The following is a 21,437-nucleotide window of genomic DNA, read 5'->3' as shown; positions in this document are numbered from 1 at the left end:
GCATTCCCTAGTTGTCAGAGCTGATGATAGTGGCCACTTACATGTATGTCTTACTTAAAATACTTGCTAGTATTTATTTATGTTTCTTCTTCATTATATTGAAATGACACCATTGACTTTTATGACAAGTTTTCTAGTTTCTTTGTCGGTGTTGTGCTCCCCTCACTACCACCACCAGATTTTACTCTAGTGTTCTGGGGCCTCCTAATAGATGACACTAAAGCATTAGCAGAAAGAATAAAGTTTTAAAAAAATTTTTCTGGTAAAGCATCAAAAGCCTTTATTTCTGTTTTATATGACAGGCTGGCGCAAGCAGAAGCATATTATGTCTTAACATTCTCATTTTCTTAGTTGATTTTCATTGCCAAAAATACTGAGGGCCTGCAATACTGCTTACCAATAGCGAAGACATATCATTGATAATTTATAACTCTTCAGCGTTTTCTTGCCATGATAAAAAGTTAAAAATATACTACTAGCTTATAGTTTTTAATTTGAGAATGTTTTTCTCAGTTTAACTGATTGACAAAATTAGAGTGCTCTGAATCACTGGTCTTACTGAAAATAGTACTGTCCTAGCTACATTTGTGCTTTTTTGTTTTTTACAATTTATTCTCACACTTTCAGTTTTTTTCTTCTTTCATTTTTGAGCATTTATTGACAAATGTAGCAACACACGATAGTTACAGGTAAAAAGAGTTTTTATTGTCTATTTTAAGGGTATGTGGACTTGTTTTAAAGCTCTTGTTGTAATATTACCTACATTAGAGGAAACAGTGTCCATCAGTAGTTTTGTCCAGATTTAATTATATCTGGTACAACTTTGTTGGGAAACAGAAAGAGAGATTATTAGAATCTTTAGTATCAAGAAATTTTGAATAAAGAGGAGAGTATTGTATATGACAAGTACCGGAAACTTGGCATTTGGTATACATTCTGTTTCATATTCTAAGCCTGAAATTGCAGGGCTCCATTTTCCTCTGATGACAGCTCCTTCTATTTTATCAATACCCTAATAAGGAAATTTGTTTCCCAAGTATTCATATTTCTTTTTAAAGGAATTTCTTTGGCATCTTTAGCCTCCATATTGTGAAAGTCTCTTAAAGCAGAAGGACTTTTTGATGATGATTTTTCTTACTATTGGTTTCTAAGAGTGATTTTTTTCCTTAAGAAAAAATAATAATATAATCATCTATTATTGACATAAAGCTCTTCTGGTTGATGACAAGTATCCAGAAGTACTTCCCTGTGAATCTTTGGCAGTTTATAATATTCAGTATTTCTTAAAATGGGTTGTACTTTCAGTTTTAAAGAAATATTCAAGGAAATGAATTATATACTTGAATCTTTGCCCATTTCTGCTACTTTACCGCACTATAAAACCTGGGTGCCACAAGCAGTTTACAGTTGGCTTTTAACCTAAAGGTTGGTGGTTTGAACCCACCGAGTGGTTACATAGAAGAAAGGACTGGCAAATTACTTTTGTAAATATTAGTCAAGAAAACCCTATGGAACAGTTCTACTCTAACACATGGGATTGCCATGAATCACGGTCTGACTTGACAGCAGCCAACGACCACCACCATACTGTGTGTGTACATATATGTTGTTTCTGTTGAGTGCCATCAAGTCAATTCCAACTCCTGGTGACCCTATGTGACAGGGTAGAACTGCCCCATAGGGTTTTCTGGGCTGTAATCTTTATGGAAGCAGGTGCCAGAGTCCTGCAGAGCTACTGGGTAGGTTCAAACTGCCCACCTCTTGGTTAGCAGCTGAGCACTTAATTGGTGTGCCACCAGGGCGCTTATACATGCATACATGCATGCATGCATATATATCTACACACACACACACACACACACATCTCCTTCCTCTCCAAACTTTGATGTATAATCACAGAAGAATGATATTGATAAACTGCACCTGGTTGGGATGTATCTTATGACATATATGTACTCATATTGCAAAGTTGCCTGTTAATATACAGTTCTAGCAACATTATCTAATTTATTATAATCTACAGCAGCCAAGGTAGTACATCATCCAATTATATGCTGTTGTCTCATTATTCACTCTACTTTGTCTCTAAAAAAATTGTTGCAAGTATATAATGAGACAAATTTGATGATAGGTGTAATCATGCTGCCCTGAACTGCCAAAACAAATCCTAGAGACTCACTAAACAAGGTGCTTTGCCTCCTTTACGAGTTAGGATAGATTTATCCATATGAATTGGGATAATCTGATACATGTTGATACTTTGAAAGTGTTTTAGTGACCAAGTTTGAACTTGTTCTTGGCTTTTTTTTTTTAATATTCTGCTGTTACCTTTTTTTCCCTATGTGTTAGTATAAAACCATTTAGTATATGTAGAGATATTTTTAGTTTCAGTCTTATTTTTTTTAAGTATTTTATTCCTTTGGTTTCTGTATTCTGAAGTAAAAGAACACTGATTTTAATGTCCTACTTTCTTGAGAAAAGAGATCAGCCTCTTAATTTATGAGTATTCAGTTGTTTTGGGTGGTAATCACTAGGTCTTTATTGAAATAGTTTATAATATTGGACTCTGCTCTTAATTTCTGTTTGATTTTGCCATTTACTGGGTGACCTTAAATAATTCACATCATCTCTTTTCTTTGTATTTTGGCTAATAAAGCCATTTAGACGAGATTATTTTTCAGATTCCTTCCAGTTCTAACATTTTCTGATGTTTATTGTACTAAATATATTAGGTTAAGAATAGGCAATACATTTTACCTTGGGAGAGTTGCTTAAAGAAATTTATATGGCAGGTAACATGAATATCTGATTTGCTGTACTGTTAATCCCAGCTACCTAAAGAAAACTTGCCTGTTGGGGATTCAAAATCTTTACTAAACTCAGTCTTCTGAAAGCGTTTCTTCTAAGTTACCCATTTAGATTTTATATTGATGTATAAACAAGCTATTCCATTACTGACATACCTGGTAAGTCTAAATAGTGTTTAAAGCTGTTGTTTGAAACTTGCTGAAGATATAAATTTTTTTTGCTAATGGAGTCCATGTGAGACATTTGTTTTTCAGGCTAGAGGTTATTTCTTTAGAGGTGGAGAACTATTGTACTCTTAAAGGGGTCATAGAGATAACTGTTTATCGTTTCTACAAAGTTGGGAGGGTAGGCAAACAGATTATGGCAAGGAATAGTTCTGGGACTTCTTGGGAGGGAGTTTGCAGACACTGAGCAATTAACAGTGGTATAGGTATTTTAACTTCTTGTTTAAAGTCATCACCAGTTCTATTTAAAGATTCTGTTTAATAGTCATTCCAAAAAGTTTTCCTAGTGGACAGTGGAGTCTCCTTCAATTTTTTTTCCTCTTTAAGTATGTCTGCAATATAAAAATTTAGATCTGCTAAGGATGTTATAATGTACACCTTGATTTTTTTGTTGTTCTTGAACTTTAATAGATTTCCCAAATTCTTCATTCTATTTACTATAGTTTGATTTTTGTTAGATTTGGTGTGAAATAACTAAACCTCTGAGAAGGATAAGAATTCCTTTTATTCCGCTGAGATGTTCAAGAGACTGGTGTTTGCTAAACATTTCATTTGTAATTTTGAGTGTCAGCAGTCTGTCATACTTCTAGAGTTTGTAAGTAGGAATGAAATTAGAGGTTTTATGTAATTAGTATAGCCCCGTTCATATTTTTTTGTTTTGTTTTTATTGTCCATTTATTTTATTTTGTTTTTGGGTTGACTCTAATGACATGGCTTGTGTACTTGGTGGGGATTTATATTATTGCTTCTGTGTTTTAGTTACTATGTTATTCTTTTTTAAAATACAAAAAAACACGTTCTGTGCCACAATAGATTTCGTTAGTCTGCAGATAATGTTTCATGGGTTTTCAAAATGTTGTTGTCCTGGAATAAAAGGAAGCTGTTTCCAGATCTCATAAATTTAGTCATTATTTCCGGATGGTGCTGTATACTCACGTAAACACTTTGTAGCCATTGTTCTTTCTATCCCAGGTTTCACTTCCCAAAAAGTCAGCAGTGTGTGGTACTTTTTGTTTAATAGGGTTTTTTTTGTTTGTTTACCCAAGGTCATACAGCTTTCCATTTAGAACAAAAAGACTGGAATTCAAGTTTCTTGATTCCTAATACATTACTTTTTTGTGCTGTTCTTTGCTGCTTGTTTCTTAGATTACTTACTCATTTTGAAATTATTTCAGGCTTACAAAAATTTTGCAGAAATAATATATCTTTCATTCAGCTTCATTTTACATAATCATATTAAGTTCACACCAGGAAATTAACATTGATACCACTTCCATCATTTCTTTCTACGTTTATTAATTGAAATTCTACTGTAGGGAAGAGCTTTCCTTTTTCTTGTTTTTGTTGTGATATATGTTATATATAATAATATAATTTTGGGTTATATTTATCATTATTTTATTGTGCAGATTATTCTGGAATTGGCCATTAAGAACACTTCCAGGTTGACTCGTGTCTTTTTCACATACCCCCATCGTTTTTCAAGGACTTTATTACCTTCTGGTACCACGGTATTACCTTTATTACCTTCTGGTTCCAGCCTCATCTTGTATTTCCCTTGTCCTAGCTCTGGCCTCAGCCGCTTCTCCAAGGAGCCCTGGTTCCTTTTAATGGGGAATAAACAAACAAAAAAAAAAACCATTGCTGTAGAGTAGATTCTGACTCATAGTGACCCTATAAGACAGAGTAGAACTGCTTCATAGGGTTTCCAAGGTTGTAATCTTTATGGAAGCTGGCTGCTTTATCTTTCTCCCTCGGAGCAGCTGGTGGGTTAAACCACCGACTTTTTGGTTAGTAGCTGAGTGCTTAACTACTGTGCCACCAGGGCTCCTTTAATGGAGCATAGTATTTAAAAACCAAGATCTGGGCATAAGGTGTGCTCATTGGTTCTGGAGTAGTGTGCCTTTTAATGTTAAGGTACTATAGTTGATTTTTTTCCTACTCATATTCCAAATAGAATTTATTTTAGCCGTGCTTGAAAAGTATGAGAGGAAAGAGAACAGTTTTCCCTTGCTGACATGCTAGTGTTTTCCCCATTATAGTTTACTTGAGGGTCCAGGAGACTGAGGCTGACAGAAGTCTCCTGAAGCAATTTTTATTGTTGGTATTCATTATAATGATGCCTTCATTTGGAAATCTATTCACAATTTTATAGTTCCCTTGAGTGACTCAGGTTAGCTTTGGTCACAGTAGCAATTGTTAACTTTGTAAAATTGCATAGTTAACCTGCAAATGTTTAGTATTCTAAGCATGACTCCTTGTAAAAATATTATAAAACTACCTAATGCAATTATGATGCCTTTATTCTCTTTTCATATTAAAATCACTTGTATTTACTCAAATATAATACAACTTAAAAAGTAGGTTAAAAAGCTTTGAATGCAGAACTGTTAACTGCTTTCTTAAACAGTCGCATGCCTTTACTTCCCCTCCTGGGTCAAAGCATTTCTCTTAACTTGTCAGCTTAGCTAGGTTCTGCATGATTAAAATGTTATTTCCAAGGATGTATATGCTGTTTTTTTTTTTAATGTCAAAGTCTGTGAAATTGTGTTATATCCTGTGCAATGTATCAAAGAAAAAATACACTCCTATCCCCTAGTCATACCTATTTACCTCTCTCACATACATACTTTTAATTAATTACTTGTTTGGGATGTTGGCTGGAACGTTAGAAGAATCGTTCATTGTGAGCATAATTTGAGATTCTCTTTGGTGCTTTTCTTTATAGCATTCCCACTCCAGCTCATTTTATGGTGGGTGCTTGGTTGTCCTTCTGTCATCTATTCCTTGAACGTGTCTGGTCAAGTGAAGTTGCATAGCAGCAGTTTTGGTAGTAGACTGGCTGTGTTCCAAGATTTCATGGGTAATCTCATCTTGACATTTAATGAGCTGATGAAGCTGCTAAAAAAACCCAGATATGATGTCTGTAGAAGGTTTGCCATTACCTCCTCTCTGTGGAGATAATGTTATGATTAACCTGCATCTGCTTTCTGTTGTAGCCTGTACTCTCAATGTGGTTTGTAATATTTGGTAATGCCTCAGAATGTTAAACCCATACCACAATGTGGTTGAAACAGCTGAAACCACTGGAGACAACTGGCTCAGATTTGGAGGAAGATTTTAGGAGTGACAGGAGCCTAATTTCAATTTAACTAATTAAACCACTCTGAGGTAATTCCGTGTAGCACACCCTCAAGAGTTGCAAGAGCTTTAATTAATGTTGGCTCAACTTTTAAAGCATGAGGGTAATCTTTTGGAATCACCTAACTTGGTTCGTTTGTTCAGGGATCAGAATGTACAAGCAAGCTTTTACCAGGATTTGTGTTTTGAACGTGAGGGCTTAAAACCATATTTACAAACCTAATAACCTGACCAAAAACTTTTACTCCTTGAGTGTAAGAAATGTAATAGTGATTTTCTTTGAGACAAAAGCAGCATGTTACAGTTTTACTATGTTGCCCCTGCCCAGTAGAAAGAGATTGTGTGGCTGCTACAAGAGAAATGTTTAAAGGAGAAGCCAATTTTCTAATAGCAATGCCAGCTCTATAAAAGTAACTGAAGGAAACAGATTTCAAAAAGTATTGATTGAACTCTGTGTAAAGGGAAATACATGGTTCTTGGGATGCAGAGGCTCAGAATCAGATTTTATTTTAGCTGTTGATCCTTTAATCCCTTCAGAGGATCCTTATAATTGCTTTCCACATCGTATCAACAGTAAAAATGTTGGCAGCATTTATTAATAACATCAGTTAACATCATCATTGTTATTCTAGTCTCCTTGAACTTGCTGCTTGTATTTCTCCCTTCATTTTTTTGATATGGAAAATTACCGATACATTGAAAAGCAGAATATATATTTAAGATACATAGAAAAGATTATCTTGAACCACCCAGTGTCAACCATTATTAGTACATAGCTAGTCTAGAATGCAATGAGTCTTACAGGGAGGGCAAAGGAAATGGCAGAGGTGGATTATCTTGTTAATATAACTGTAGTCTTAAGACTTTCATTTTGAGATAGCCTAAAAGAAATGAATGAAGCGACCTTTGTCTTTGCTCTTTTACAAATCTCAGTGCGTTGAAGTAATGAACTTGCAAATGTGATACAAGAAGAAAAAAAGGACAAACAGCATTTTAATAATTTACTCATTTTTTTTTTCATCAGAGACCTTTTTTTCCCCCTAAGTAATGTTGACCCATATTAGAATTAACTATGGAATAGCTGAGGAGAAAGGAAAGACCAAATGAAAAACATTTAATTTTTTGTGACTTAGATGAGTCTGGGGCAAGCCTGAATGTGGTGTGGAAGGAGGACAGTGATTGTCTTAGTTATCTAGTGCTGCTGTAACAGAAATACCACAAGTGGATGGCTTTAACAAAGAGAAATTTATTTTCTCACAGTCCAGTAGGCTAGAAGTCTGAATTTAGGGTGTTAGCTCCAGTGGAAGGCTTTGTCTCTCTGTCGGCTCTGGAGGAAGGTCCTCGTCCTCAATCTTCTCTTGGCTGAGGAGCTTCTCAGGTGCAGGGACTCCGGGTCCAAAGGATGCGCTCTGCTCCTGATGCTGCTTTCTTGGTGGTATGAGGTCCCCCGTCTCTCTGCTTGTTTCTGTCTTTTATTTATATCTCAAGAGATTGCCTCAAGACAGGATCCAGTCCTGTAGGTTGAGTCCTCTCTCACTAACACAACTGCCACCCATCCTCCCTCATTAACATCATCCTGGCAGGATTTACAACATAAAGGAAAATCACAGAGTACTGGGATTCATGGCTCAGCCCAACTGATACACATGTATTTTGGGGGGACATTTTTTTTTTTTAATTCAGTCCATGACAGCGATCCTAACATAAAGAAGGAAAAAATAAATTTTATTACAGGCTGTATAGTCACTGCTGTGAAACTCTACTCCTTTGCAGTTCAGTACACTTACCACTAGCCACATGTGACTTTTGAGCACTTTAAATGTGGCTAGTCTGAGATGAGCTTGAGTGTGTGCTTTAAGTGTAAAATACATACTAAAAAGACTTGATGTGGAAAAAAAGGTAAAATATCATTAGTAAAAATTTTAATATTGATTACGTGTTAAAATAAAAATATTTTGGCTATACTAGGTTAAAAAAATTAAGATTAATTTTACCTGCTTCTTTTTACTTTTTAAATTTAAAATTAGACATGTTGCACACATTTGTGGTTTGTATTATAGTTCTACTGGAAGCACTCTGTTCTGTGGTTAAAATTATAACAGATGAGAAGAGAGAGATAGGGAATTAGGGGAAGAAATAGTCATGAATCAATGTCTTGCTTAAGTATGTACTTTATTTCCCCGCCCCGCCAAAGGTCTTTTTCTTTAGTTTTTGCTTTAAAAGTGATAGAACAAGAAACAGCTAGCTGGAAGGACTAGTTCCCAGGTGTTAAAGCTACCAAACCTTGATTTGTAGTTTTTTAGGAAACAAATATGTAAGTTCCTGGTCACTGTGCTGTTCTAAAAACCTTCATAAGACCTTCATTACTATTTTCCATTGTTTCACCAGATGTTGCAAAAAGTGCTTTCTCTTTTGATATGTGTTTTGCTTTGCTTTTCTTCTTCCCGAGACTCTATCTTGTACTTAGAGCAGCATTAACACTGATACAAACCCCAGTTTTGTCAAGGGACTGGAGTGAAGATCAACAAAGTATTTCTGGTCCACAATCCTTTATCTCCAACTCTGTAGTCCAAAAGCTCTAAAAACCAGAAGTTGTTTTTGTTAATTTATTTGGTGGAAAACCTGACCTGAAGTAATGTGATGGAGGCTATTTGTAGTCCTTATCTCACTTTGTGGGAATATTTATCAGCTTTGTTACAGAAATATTAGTGTGTTTGGAAATAAAGTGCTGCCTTAGACCCAGGTGGAGGTGATATGGTATATACATTGTATTAACCTTTCTAAATATATATAGAAAAAAAACCTGAATTCTGAAATACAGCTGACTCAAAGGGTTTCAGATAATAAACTTTGGACATCTCTTACTATCCCACAGAAATTGAAGATATTTTGCTAATCATAATTCTATTTTTGAATAAGATTTTGTCTTTAGCATAGCACAGTCTGAACACAGTGACAAAAGTAAATGCGGTCTTCCTGAAATACAGCTTCATTGTGCACTCTCCCGTAAAGTTGTTTCAGAAGCTCCTTGTTCTCCAGTTCCCCTTGTCCCGGAATTTAATACCTGCCACGGAGTGGTATCTGCCTGATGTTATCTCCTTTGATTCCTTTTCATGTTCTTTCTTGAGTCAGTGTTTCTCGAAGTGAAACAATTGTGTGCATCCTTGACTCTGTGCCTTAACACATGTTATTTCTTTTATTCTGGAAAATCTTGTCTTTCTCATTGTCAAAATTCTGATTCTTCAAGATGGATTCAGATGATACCATTTCCTGATCTTTTTCCTGATTACTTATAGGCCACAGGGTGTGTGTGTCTCTCTCTCTCTCTCTCTGTGGTTTTAATGTCAATATAGCTTATCTTCCTAAATAGTAATCTCTTTGCTGAAAGGGAAACTGTTCTAAACCTCTTAGCATTCATCATAATGTCTTTCATGGTGATTTACATGCATTAAATACATTTATTAATGTTGCTTGTTTGGGGGGAGGGTGCTGGTAGAGCAGCAAAAGTAGGTACACCATTCAAAGTGTCAAAATGTTTACTCCCTTTTATTCATATTGTTTTATTTACCATGTATCTAAGTAGCAAAAGCAAGCAGTAAATATGCAGGTAGGAAATGGTAATAAGGCTGCAGCCCTATAGTTTTCTACATCTTTCAGAACAAACAATTAATCCGTGTTGTTGCAATGACAGAGACAGAAGAGACACCTTTGTCACTTTTATGGGAATTGTTGATGTATGTAATGAGGATTTCAGAATGAATTTGATAATTTTGCTGTAGGGTAGTTGGAAAGAGTAGGTACATCCTACTTTCTTGAAACTTAGTTGAAGAGAGGGTATCAAACTCCAGGTACTTTTGTGATTATTATAACCTCAGGGCAATGAGAGATTTTACTGAGAGCCCTTTTATCTTTATTTAAACAAACAAACAAGCAGAAATAAAACATGCAAAGTGGAAGGAGTCCTTAAAAAAAAGACATTAACTTTGTTTATAAGCTCTGTGACTTATATGAATCTCAGTTTCTTTAGATATAAAAAAGGAAAAACTCCGGATAAAATAGAATATTAGTAAACAAAATATGTGATAAAATAATGTGTGTGAAGGTACATAACAGTTTGAAAACGTATGTACAAAATAAAGAAAATGGTATTTTTAATTTTGACATAGGCATTTAATAGGAGAGTTCTTTACTAAATCTTAAAAAAAAAAAAGAAACCCCAGACCCGTTGCCATTGAGTTGATTCTGACTCATAACGACCCTATAGGACAGAGTAGAACTGCCTCATAGGGTTTCCACGGAGAGGCTGGTGGGTTCGAACTGCTCATCTTTTGGTTGTTAGCAGGCAAGCTCTTAACCACTGTACCACCAGGGCTCTGATTAAATCTAAAGTTGTCAAAAATTTTAGAAGGAAGGGTAATAAGAGATTGGACAAATAGAGGTCAAATACTGACTATTTTTAATTACTTTTATTGAATAGGGATTTTTTACTTTTATGAAAGCTTTGAAATAGGAATAACTAAGATGACTCTTAGGTTTTGATGCAACAGACAATTGGATTTGTCTTTTTTCACATAGATATGAAGAATAAGTACACACCTTTTCCTCTTCTTTTTAAACTTAAACCTGAAGGTTATGAATACTGATGGCACTGGAAGACGAGTACTTGTGGAAGACAAAATTCCTCACATATTTGGGTTTACTTTGTTGGGTGACTTTGTTTACTGGACTGACTGGCAGAGACGGAGCATCGAAAGAGTACACAAACGAAGTGCTGAGAGGGAAATCATCATAGATCAGCTGCCTGACCTCATGGGCCTAAAGGCCACAAACGTTCATCGAATCATCGGTAAGTAATTCCAGAACTCCCTTAGAGATGGAAGCCAGGAATGAGGAAAGATATAGTCAGCAGCTTGTAAAACAAAGTTGTAAGTTGTTAAATAATTAGAACATTTAGGAGCTTTCTGAATCTCCTGTAAGGGTAACCACCCCCCTGCCACCAACACCACCAAAAAAAAAAAAAATTTGAGATGACATAGAGACCATCTGTAACCATTTTAACAGGAATGGGTCTCTTAAATGTTGGCTTAATACTCTGCTACACGGTTTCAGTTGAAGGGTTAAGGACACACACGTGCATACAACTTTCTTTATCAAAATAATTCAGCCCTGTTGTATGAATGTAATTTATTTGAAAGCTTACTGTATACAAAGGAAAGTATTTTACCATTGTTTTATTCCCTGTATTTTACTATAATATACCCTGTTTTTTACAAGTTTTATTCTCTGTTGTGAGATTAGAACTGAAATCTAGATTTGGGAGCAGACAATCACAGATTTGTGAACCAAATGCTTAGTCATTTTAAAGTGAAAATGTGTTGATTGTGTCACTGCATGTGTCCTGTGCCCTCTTATAGTTAATTCATCTTTTAGGTTCCAATCCCTGTGCTGAGGAAAATGGGGGATGTAGTCATCTTTGCCTCTATAGACCCCAGGGCCTACGCTGTGCCTGCCCCATTGGTTTTGAACTCATCAGTGACATGAAGACCTGTATTGTCCCAGAGGCTTTCCTTTTGTTTTCACGGAGAGCAGATATCAGGCGAATTTCTTTGGAAACTAACAACAATAATGTGGCCATTCCTCTCACTGGTGTCAAAGAAGCTTCCGCTTTGGATTTTGATGTGACAGACAACCGAATTTACTGGACTGATATATCACTCAAGGTTAGCAAAGAAATTGGAACATTGAAGCTGGGGCCTAAAGGCGGGTGGGGGGATTCTAAAATTTTTAAATTTCCATGCTATGACCCACCTTCCTCTTGTTCGATAGGCAGAATTCAACAAAAACCCTTTTTTAAAGGAAGTCAAAAGGAAAGGCCCATTCACTAATTTATTTATTAGATACCTTTTAGTACAAGGTATGTTGCTAAATCTTGAAGGCAATAATCTTCCTATACCTTGTTCCAATTGATGATAACATTTTCTGTCATTAGCTGAGTAAGCAATTATATGCTCTGCTTATAGGGGCTTGGCTCTCAATTTATTTTAAACAAGATTTTGGAGCCTGACTGAGGTAGAAAAAGGCCATTTATGAGCTATAACATACTTTTATTTTCTTTTTCCTAGAATACATATTGAAAAGCACAGTAAAGACCGTGGGAGAGAGGAAACACCTAACTAGAAAATCTGGAGAATAATCTTTCTTTCTTCCAGATTGTTTTGGGCTTGTTTAGATAAATTGTGTAAACTTCTGTCTAATGTAATGCTTCAGAACATGAGACTTGGAAGCCAGACTTTGGATTCTGATGATGTTCAGTAAAATCTGTTAAATGAGTGAACAAATTAAATAAATAAATAAATCTTTTCCAGTGTAGCCGTCTGAGTTCCCTTATCTTAAAAATAGAGATAATGGCTATTTTACAGAGCTCTTGTGAAGATTAAATGAGAAAATTTATTTACACAAAGTGCTTAGGGCAGTATTTGACAAGAAGTAGCAGCGGTTGTTATTAACTTGAAATATGATTATTTTTAATTATTCAAGGGATTTGAAACTACAGTGGTAATAAATGATAATGGTTATATATGTTTTATAAGGTAAGATGTTGAGATCTTGTCAAGTTGACACAATGACTTGGGATGCTCTCTACCTTCAGTAAGTTGATAAACAGTTAAGAATCTACAACATTCTGGTAATAGCTTTTTACTTGATTGCTAATTTTAAAAAGAAAAGTCATTCCACTATCTTATTAGAATAAAATTTTGACTCTTAAGAGCTTCAAATTTATCTTCCTGAATTGGCAAAAAAAAAACTTGAGGTTACAGCTGCATTTATTAGAATCAGATGAAAGTTACCTCTTATCTTCATGTTCTAGGGTATTAGAGGCTGACATCAGTTTTTTTCTGTGCTTATAAAATATGTGAATTTTTTAAAGAAATAGTATGCTTCTTGGCTCTTTCACCATCTCCCTCACCCCCAACAAAACCAGACCAAAACTTCTTTCTGGATAATGTTTTGTGTTTAAGCCTTGTAACTTAGTTGTTAATCTTCGTTTTTGCAGACCATCAGCAGAGCCTTTATGAATGGCAGTGCACTGGAACACGTGGTAGAATTCGGCTTAGATTATCCAGAAGGCATGGCAGTAGACTGGCTTGGGAAGAACTTGTACTGGGCAGACACGGGAACAAATAGAATTGAGGTGTCAAAGTTGGATGGGCAGCACCGACAAGTTTTGGTGTGGAAAGACCTAGATAGTCCCAGAGCTCTTGCATTGGACCCTGCTGAAGGGTAAATAGCTTTACATTTTCCTTCTTTGAAACTACATTGCACGTTTTGGGGAACATGGCGCAGTTCCAGGGTTTATCTTCTTGATGCCTTAAGAAATGCTTATTAGGTATTTGACACAGAAATGATAGGCTTTATTTTAAAACCATGAATTTGAAATTTCACTGATCTTAGAATTAATAATTGTTAGCTAAATTTTACTTTTGCCATTAACACTGAGTAAAGAAAGATTAGTGAAGTGGATGAATAATCAAAGATTACTAATCAGCATTTATATACTAAGTAAACTGCCTTTTTTAAAGCCATTATCAATTAAAAATTAATTCCAAATTCCACACTTATCATAGTAAACCACGGAAACAACATTGTGTGCTAAGAAATAACTGCATTAAAGTTGGACAATTAGTTTGATCATTATTATAAACTTGGAGAAAGTATGATATTATAAGATAAGTTGTTTATTAATAGTGTGACATGTTTTTGAAAGGTAGGTGATTCTTCTTATAAGATTCAGGAAGTTTTAAAAAGCCAGCAGCTAAGATATCTGAAACTTGAAGAAAAATTCCACCTTTAAAAGCGAAAGCCAACATTGTGAACATGTAAACGTATTTACCACATCTGTAATTAAAAATAGTTTCCCTGAAATCACCACATTAATTCCATGATTAGCTAGTCATTCATGTAGTTAGAAGGCCATATCAAAGTTAGCTTCCCTGAGCTGACATGTTGTAGTAAGATTGTGATGATCTTAACTCTAAGCATTAGTTGCTAGACAGTTAAATTTAGTAGTTGGGACTAAGCACTCTAGTGTAGGTCACTGCTGGCAGTTCTGAAATTTCTCTCACAGTTGTTTCTCTTTAGCCCTTGTGCACATACACGCCTGTCAGCTGACAAATGTAAATGCAAACAAAGCCTGAGACCAGCTTTAATTTTCAGAAAAGTATGTTCATACATTGCTACCAAGTCAGCCATCAGCTGGCAAACTGATGAGTGAATGTTCGTCCTCAGGTATTTGATGCAAGCTGGCACGGAGAGTGCTTCCCTAGACCCAGTGTTCAGTGTCACTAAACTAGCACCTTACTAGTTTAGTTGAAAGGCCATTTGACTATGGATTAGGGTTCCAGTTCCAGCTCTATAATATATTTAGCTCTAAGACTTTAAACAAACCATTTATATTTCTTTTATGCTTTTGCCACATCTGTAAAAAGCATGTACTGTAAGGCTGCTCAAAGGTTAGAATGGAAAACTTGAAAAGGTAAAATAGAAGCAAAACAATATTTTGATTATGCTAAAACAGTATTATTGATTATGCTAAAATTTCACAGAGATTGTAGTAGTAGTATTCACTGCCCAGCTGACACACATCAATGGTAAGTCACCGCTCTTACTCATATAGTATGTTCTGTTGGACTGTGGGACCAAATACATTTTCAGACTTTGCTTTTGACTTCAGCTAAAGGCCACAATTTATTTCTACCTTTGATGTACTCCTGCACCTTGTTTATGGGGAGAGTTAATTATAGTTGAAAAATAAGTTCAGTTATTTATTTGTATTGAGAAATATAAAAAAAAAAAAAATTTGTTTTTCCAGAAGCAAACCAGATTCTGAGATCAGAGCTTCAATCCATTGCTTTCTTCTTGAATATTAGTTTTATAAATGCAAGTGCTGCAATAAGGAAATCACTGGTTTGTTTGCAATTCCTAGGGTTTGGATGGAACAGAGTTCATTGGAAAAACTAAGAAAAGCTGACTCACTTCCTTTTTGGGCTATAAGAAAAAATATTTAGTTGAGGGTGCCAAAATAATTGAAAAAGTATAGGCATGATTTTGTTTTACCCATTTCCCTGACTTAGAATATATTTTCTTTAAATTTATTTAGTTACTATGCTTGAATATGACCCTTTCCCTCAAATTATCAAAAGTGAAATGTTAAATATTCATTGTTTTGAACTTAGATTTATGTATTGGACTGAATGGGGTGGAAAACCTAAGATAGACAGAGCTGCTATGGATGGAAGTGAACGTACTACATTAGTTCCAAATGTGGGGCGGGCAAACGGCCTAACTATTGATTATGCTAAAAGAAGGCTTTATTGGACAGACCTGGATACCAACTTAATAGAATCTTCAAATATGCTTGGTAAGCTGTTCTACTTTTTTATTCAAACACATAGTATATTTTTGTTTTTATGTAAAAATCAATGACCCTTATTCACCATTGGTTAAATGCTATTAATCTTCATATAACAGTCTAGATGATTCTTCCCCTTGTTTTGGAATTATGTCCTGTTTTTTGTTGTTAATAGTGGATCAGGTACTTGGATTCACATCTCTTTGTTATGTGGAGATTTCATTTTTATTGGTTTTTTTGTTACGAAATTTATAGCTCTCTAGGTAATTTCTCAAGTGACTTTTTGTACCCATAAAAATATATACACTTTCATCTTTTTAAGTAAGGAAGAAGAAAAGTGGAACCATAGACCCCTTTGTAGAGGAAAAAACCAGTTTAAAGAAACTCAGCAATTTATAACAGGAATGTAAGCTCGAGGCATGGGGTCAGACAGCAGATGGATTAATTTCAGAGGACTGATCTGGTTTTAGAATTGCTTCTCAAGGAGTTGTTCTTTTTTTCAAAGTTGCTTGTAAATGTAATGTTTTACATGTTTAAAAATGTTTTTTGTTTTTGCCATTAAGGCACTTGAATTCTCACTATATTTCATCCCTCTGTTCCTCCCATGTCTACTACTTTTCCGAAAATAGGACTCAACCGTGAAGTTATAGCAGATGATTTGCCTCATCCATTTGGCTTAACTCAATACCAGGATTACATCTACTGGACGGACTGGAGCCGACGCAGCATTGAGCGTGCCAACAAAACCAGTGGCCAAAACCGCACCATCATTCAGGGCCATTTGGACTATGTGATGGACATCCTGGTCTTTCACTCCTCTCGGCAGGCAGGATGGAATGAGTGTGCCTCCAGCAATGGGCACTGCTCCCATCTCTGCTTGGCTGTACCAGTTGGAGGTTTTGTTTGTGGATGCCCAGCCCACTACTCTCTTAATACTGACAACAGAACTTGTAGTGGTAAGCTATGTTTCCCCCCAAAGCTAGCTGGAATTAGAGGAGAAAGCAGCACTTTATGAATACTGTAGTTCATGGTGTTCCTAGAATAAGAAGTTGTGGAAATCCAAAACTGATCATTAGTTTAGCAAAAGAGGGCTAAGGAGGGTATCCAAGTTTTTGTTACTTAATATTTGCTTGGTGATAGCAACTTGATGTTGTGGAAAAATCAAGTCTTTTACCCTTGGGTATTAAACATTTGGTAGAGTAAAATTTGCATAGCTTCATTGCAAGAGAGAATACACATGTGTGCTCTGTGCGTGGTAATTCGTATTTATTATAAAGGAAGGGAAGAGCAGCAAAAATAGTACCACAAAGAGAATTCCCAGGCTTTTCTGTTGTGCCATAAAACAGCTCCATTTATCCCCAAATACAACCTCCTTATCCTTTGATGCGCGGAGAATAAGGCAAAGGGCAAAAACTTACATGTACAAGAGGCCAGGCAGAAAATGCTGTGAGAAAAATTAGCCCAGTATTAATAATCCGTAGATGGAAGAACTGGAGAGCACATGCTCTGACCATAGTGGGCAGCAGCTGCTTAATTCCAGCTAATGTTATTAGATCTTCCCAACCAGTCATTCATTCATTTATTTTTTTCCCTAAAAATCTCCTGATTTTTAAGTGTTGGCAAATAATTCACATTAAAATAACAAAAAATATTGTACTAGCACAATAACAACAAAACACTGACTGTAACACACAAAACATTGTTGGGTTGGGGAAGCCTAGTTTCTTACCTGAGTATGTATGTAGGCCCATGTTTTGGTGTAGACAAGAACAAATTGATAGATATGATAAAGAAGTAGGGAGAGATTACATCATAAAGAATAAATTTATGGGAGAGAAGTAGGATGTGGTTCAGTAGGGTAGAAGGTAACAAAGTACAGAATTTTTTTAGTGAAAATATAAATACAAGGGTTGTTAAGAGAATTAGAGATAATAAATGGAAGCATCTAACCCAGTGTTTGGCACATATTAGGGACTCACTAAATACTACCTGGCAGGGTGGTTAAGAGCTACAGCTGCTAACTAAAAGGCTGGCAGTTTGAATCCACCAAGCACTCCTTGGAAACTCTATGGGGCAGTTCTACTCTGTCCTGTAGGGTCGCTGTGAGTCAGAATCAACTCCACGGCAACAGGTTCAGTTTTTTTAAAAATACTATCTATTACTGTTAGTTTTTTTGTAATTTTTGCCTGCTCCACCTTCCCACAGTTACATACACTAAGCAAAATAAAGTCTATGTCCACAATCTATGAGGGTTTAATTCCTATTAATACCAAGTTTATTACTGATACTACTGATAATTATACACAGTATTTTACTTTACATTTATATAATGCCTTACAGTTTTTAAAATATTGTAGAATTCTTGTAGTAACTTGATGATAGGGACAAGACAGATATAACCTTTATTTTACAGTTGGTTAAACTTTGACCTGAAGGGGTTCAGTGACTTAGTTAAGATGAGATGACTAGATGGTGAGAGAGCTGAAACTAAAACCAGTCTTAAAGTTTGTGTTCACCTTGGAAACCTAGTCTTCCTGCCACTGAACACACATAAGAACAGGTTAAGGAAGAATAGAGTTATTACTTGGTGAACTGGGAAAGCTCTGTGTGTCTTCATCATATGCCTCACTGTCTTCTGTACGTAGTGCTGCTGTAATACAAATACCACAAGTGAGTGGCTTTAAAGACAGAATTTATTTTCTTATAGTTCGGAAGGCCAAAAGTCCAAATCAGATTTTGGCCATGTCGATTCCTTCCTTGTCAGTATCCCTGGCCCTTCTTCGGCTCCTTGGCACTCCTTGACTTCTTCATGTGGTATCTGTGTTCCCCCGTTTGTGTGTATTCTGGCCTTTTTATAACTCAGAAACAATAAGGTTTAGGATCCACCTGCACTGGTATGACCTCATTAACATAACAAAAGAAAGCCCTATATTTAAACAGAATTCCATCAACACATATTTTTGGGGTCACGTTTCAATCCATAACATCACGGAAATTAAGTCTCATATCTTTGTAGACAAGATGGAGAAAAATAGGCTGATGGCTTTATCATTGAGTAAATTGATAACTAGTTTGATAACTAGAGTGCTAATTAGTATCACTCTGAAGAGAGTTTTGAGAGGCTTGCTGTAGGGTTCTGTCCTCAGATTTACCTCTTCATCCTCTACACCTGTTTTATATGAGAGCATACAGGCTGGTCAAATCTATGGGTGATGCAGAACTTAGGGTAACTGTATTTCAGATGTGCTTTTTCCTTTCTTTAAGCTCCTACCACTTTCCTGCTCTTCAGTCAAAAGAGTGCCATCAACCGGATGGTGATTGATGAACAACAGAGCCCTGACATCATCCTTCCTATCCATAGCCTTCGGAATGTCCGGGCCATCGACTATGACCCGCTGGACAAGCAACTCTATTGGATTGACTCACGACAAAACATGATTCGAAAGGCCCAAGAAGATGGCAGCCAGGTAATTCAGGGCTCAGTTCAAAATTCACTTCTGCATAATAACTGGACAAACCAGTTATCCTATTTCACTTAAGTCTTGATTTTGCTTTTATGTGTGAGGGTGCAGGGGTGTCCAAACTTAAATTCTGTACCTAGTAGCTTTTTTTACTCTTTTTTTTGAGTAAACAATTGTTTAATGATAGTATAAAAATGAAAATTATTTTAGCATATCTTATGTGCACATATTGCTAATGGTTTTTATCATTGTCACCCTCTTCCATTTATATATTTCTTCATTATGGTTCCATTTATGTGGAATGTTGGCAGCACTGAAATCAAATAGACCTTAGTTTTAATCTCAGATGTACTGCTTACTAGGATTCTTATAAACATTTGATCTGAAAGGAACGTAAAGCACATAGACTAGTACCTGGAACATAGAAGGGGCTCAGTAAATAACAATTATAATAACTAATTAATTGTTATTTAGAAGGTTCAGAGGATAAGAAACATATAACAAAATCTCAGTAAATTAAAAATATGTAGTATGTGTTACCGTTGGTTCAGTGGATTTTTTTGTTTTGTAAATACTATTTGTTGACTATGGGATGGGAGTGAAAATATTAATAAATCTTATCTATGCTTTCATACAGTCATGGTTCTGCATACTACTGTCCATTCTTTGATTTCTTTCTGTGGTCAAGTGGCGTTAGACTGGGATTACTAAAAATAATTATTTGTTGTCTTCCTTAAAGCAACGATGTTAAGTTGTATTTTTAATGTATTAAAATTTAGGGAGATCAGGATACTATTGTTTGCTGTGTCTTGTCTCACAATGAAGAGCAAGGAAGTTAAGTAAGGCTGCTGAGGGATCATTAGGAGTAGTTATAGAGTTATATAGCAGATGGACCATACACTATATTATAGGCCAGGACCAATGAACTGATAACTGGTAAGTGGAAATTACACCAAAACCAAACCCATTGCCATCGAGTTGATTCCAACTCATAGGAACCCTATAGGACAGAGTAGATCTGGCCCATAGGATTTCCAAGGAGTGGCTGGTGGATTCGAACTGCCTACCTTTTGGTTAGCAGCCATAGCTCTAAACCAGTAGGCCACCAGGGAAATTATAACCACAAAAACCAAACCCACTGCCATCAAGTCAGTTCCAACTCATAGCGACCTCATAGGGTTTTGAAGGCTGTAGATCTCTACAGAAACAGACTGCCACGCCTTTCTCCTGCAGAGCCGCTGGTGGTTTCTAACCGCCAACCTTTCAGTTATCAGGGCTGCTTAGGGAAATTACAGTTATTATTATATAGCCAAGGACATGACAAGAAAATTGAGTAACTTCATTAAGGAATATGTGACCTAAGAGATGTGGAGTAAATGAAATACAATTTATTCAGATAGAACAGATGATGGACAAAGCCTCTCTTTTTGCCTGGCTTTGTAAGTATCTTTTTTTAAAAAAATGGTTTTGAGGACCAGAGAAAAAGGGGATTGATAGATGTGGTTTTTGTGTCTTTAACTAATTGCTGTTGTCTCTAGAGCAGGGTTTCTCAACCTCAGCTCTGTTGATCTTTTGCTCTGGATAATCCTTTTCTGTGGGTAGCTGTTGTAAGTAAGAAGTGTCCCTTGTTCAGTTCCTTCCCAGGTGTGTGACTACATAAGCAGTGTGAGTAATTGTTTCAGGGCTGTCTGGCTTGGAGTCTAATTTTCTATATGTGTGTCTTTCTCTTTCCATAGAGCTTTACTGTGGTTGTGAGCTCAGTTCCCAATCAGAACCTAGAAATACAGCCCTATGACCTCAGCATTGATATTTATAGCCGCTACATCTACTGGACTTGTGAGGCCACTAATGTCATTAATGTCACAAGATTAGATGGTCGATCCATTGGAGTGGTGCTGAAAGGAGAGCAAGACAGACCTCGAGCCATTGTGGTAAACCCAGAGAAAGGGTATGTTACTAAAGTGGCATCAGATGTCTTGGCATCTGAGACCCCCCTTAACCTTCCTTTTCAGCCCATCATTAATTTGTCTTTAAGCGTCCTGTGCTCAGGTGAACAGCTTGATATTCTCCATCCACCTATCCCTACATTTTTCTGTATCTTTGCTTATACTTTCTCTGATTTCCCTGCCTAGAATTTCCTTCTTTGGTCATTATTGCTTTACGTATAAATTCTACCCACACCTCTAGGACTATTTCAATTACCACATCCTCCGTGAAGTTTTCCTTCATCTACCTCACCCTGAACCACGTGTGATTGCCCCCTCTCCCAAATACCTAGCATTCTATGTCTGTGCCTCTCTACTTAGCCCTTTCCAGGTTACCTTATACTTAGCTATTTTCAGTCTTAAATTCCCTACATAAACTTTAGGTTCCTTTATGATAAGATCTAATTTA

General features: G+C 36.1%; 1 protein-coding gene across 3 annotated transcripts in view; it reads left to right on the top strand.

Annotated features, from left to right (window-relative positions):
• Positions 1-21,437, top strand: part of LRP6 (LDL receptor related protein 6) — a 170,383-nt gene that overhangs the window by 112,178 nt on the left and 36,768 nt on the right. For 2 of the 3 annotated variants that reach the window (XM_049882499.1, XM_049882498.1), the window contains exons 8-14: positions 10,803-11,019; positions 11,604-11,893; positions 13,228-13,454; positions 15,407-15,591; positions 16,212-16,538; positions 18,847-19,049; positions 20,780-20,991. In XM_049882499.1, coding sequence (XP_049738456.1) covers positions 10,803-11,019; positions 11,604-11,893; positions 13,228-13,454; positions 15,407-15,591; positions 16,212-16,538; positions 18,847-19,049; positions 20,780-20,991 — 1,661 coding nt within the window. Of the gene's footprint in view, positions 1-10,748; positions 11,020-11,603; positions 11,894-13,227; positions 13,455-15,406; positions 15,592-16,211; positions 16,539-18,846; positions 19,050-20,779; positions 20,992-21,437 lie in introns of all 3 variants that reach the window. The other variant, XM_049882500.1, reaches the window with a different exon arrangement.

The sequence above is a fragment of the Elephas maximus genome, chromosome 4, assembly GCF_024166365.1.
Source record: "Elephas maximus indicus isolate mEleMax1 chromosome 4, mEleMax1 primary haplotype, whole genome shotgun sequence".
In the NCBI taxonomy this organism is placed as follows: domain Eukaryota; kingdom Metazoa; phylum Chordata; class Mammalia; order Proboscidea; family Elephantidae; genus Elephas; species Elephas maximus.
The sequence above is the reverse complement of the archived record's forward strand: the minus strand, read 5'-3'. Positions and strand labels throughout refer to the sequence as shown.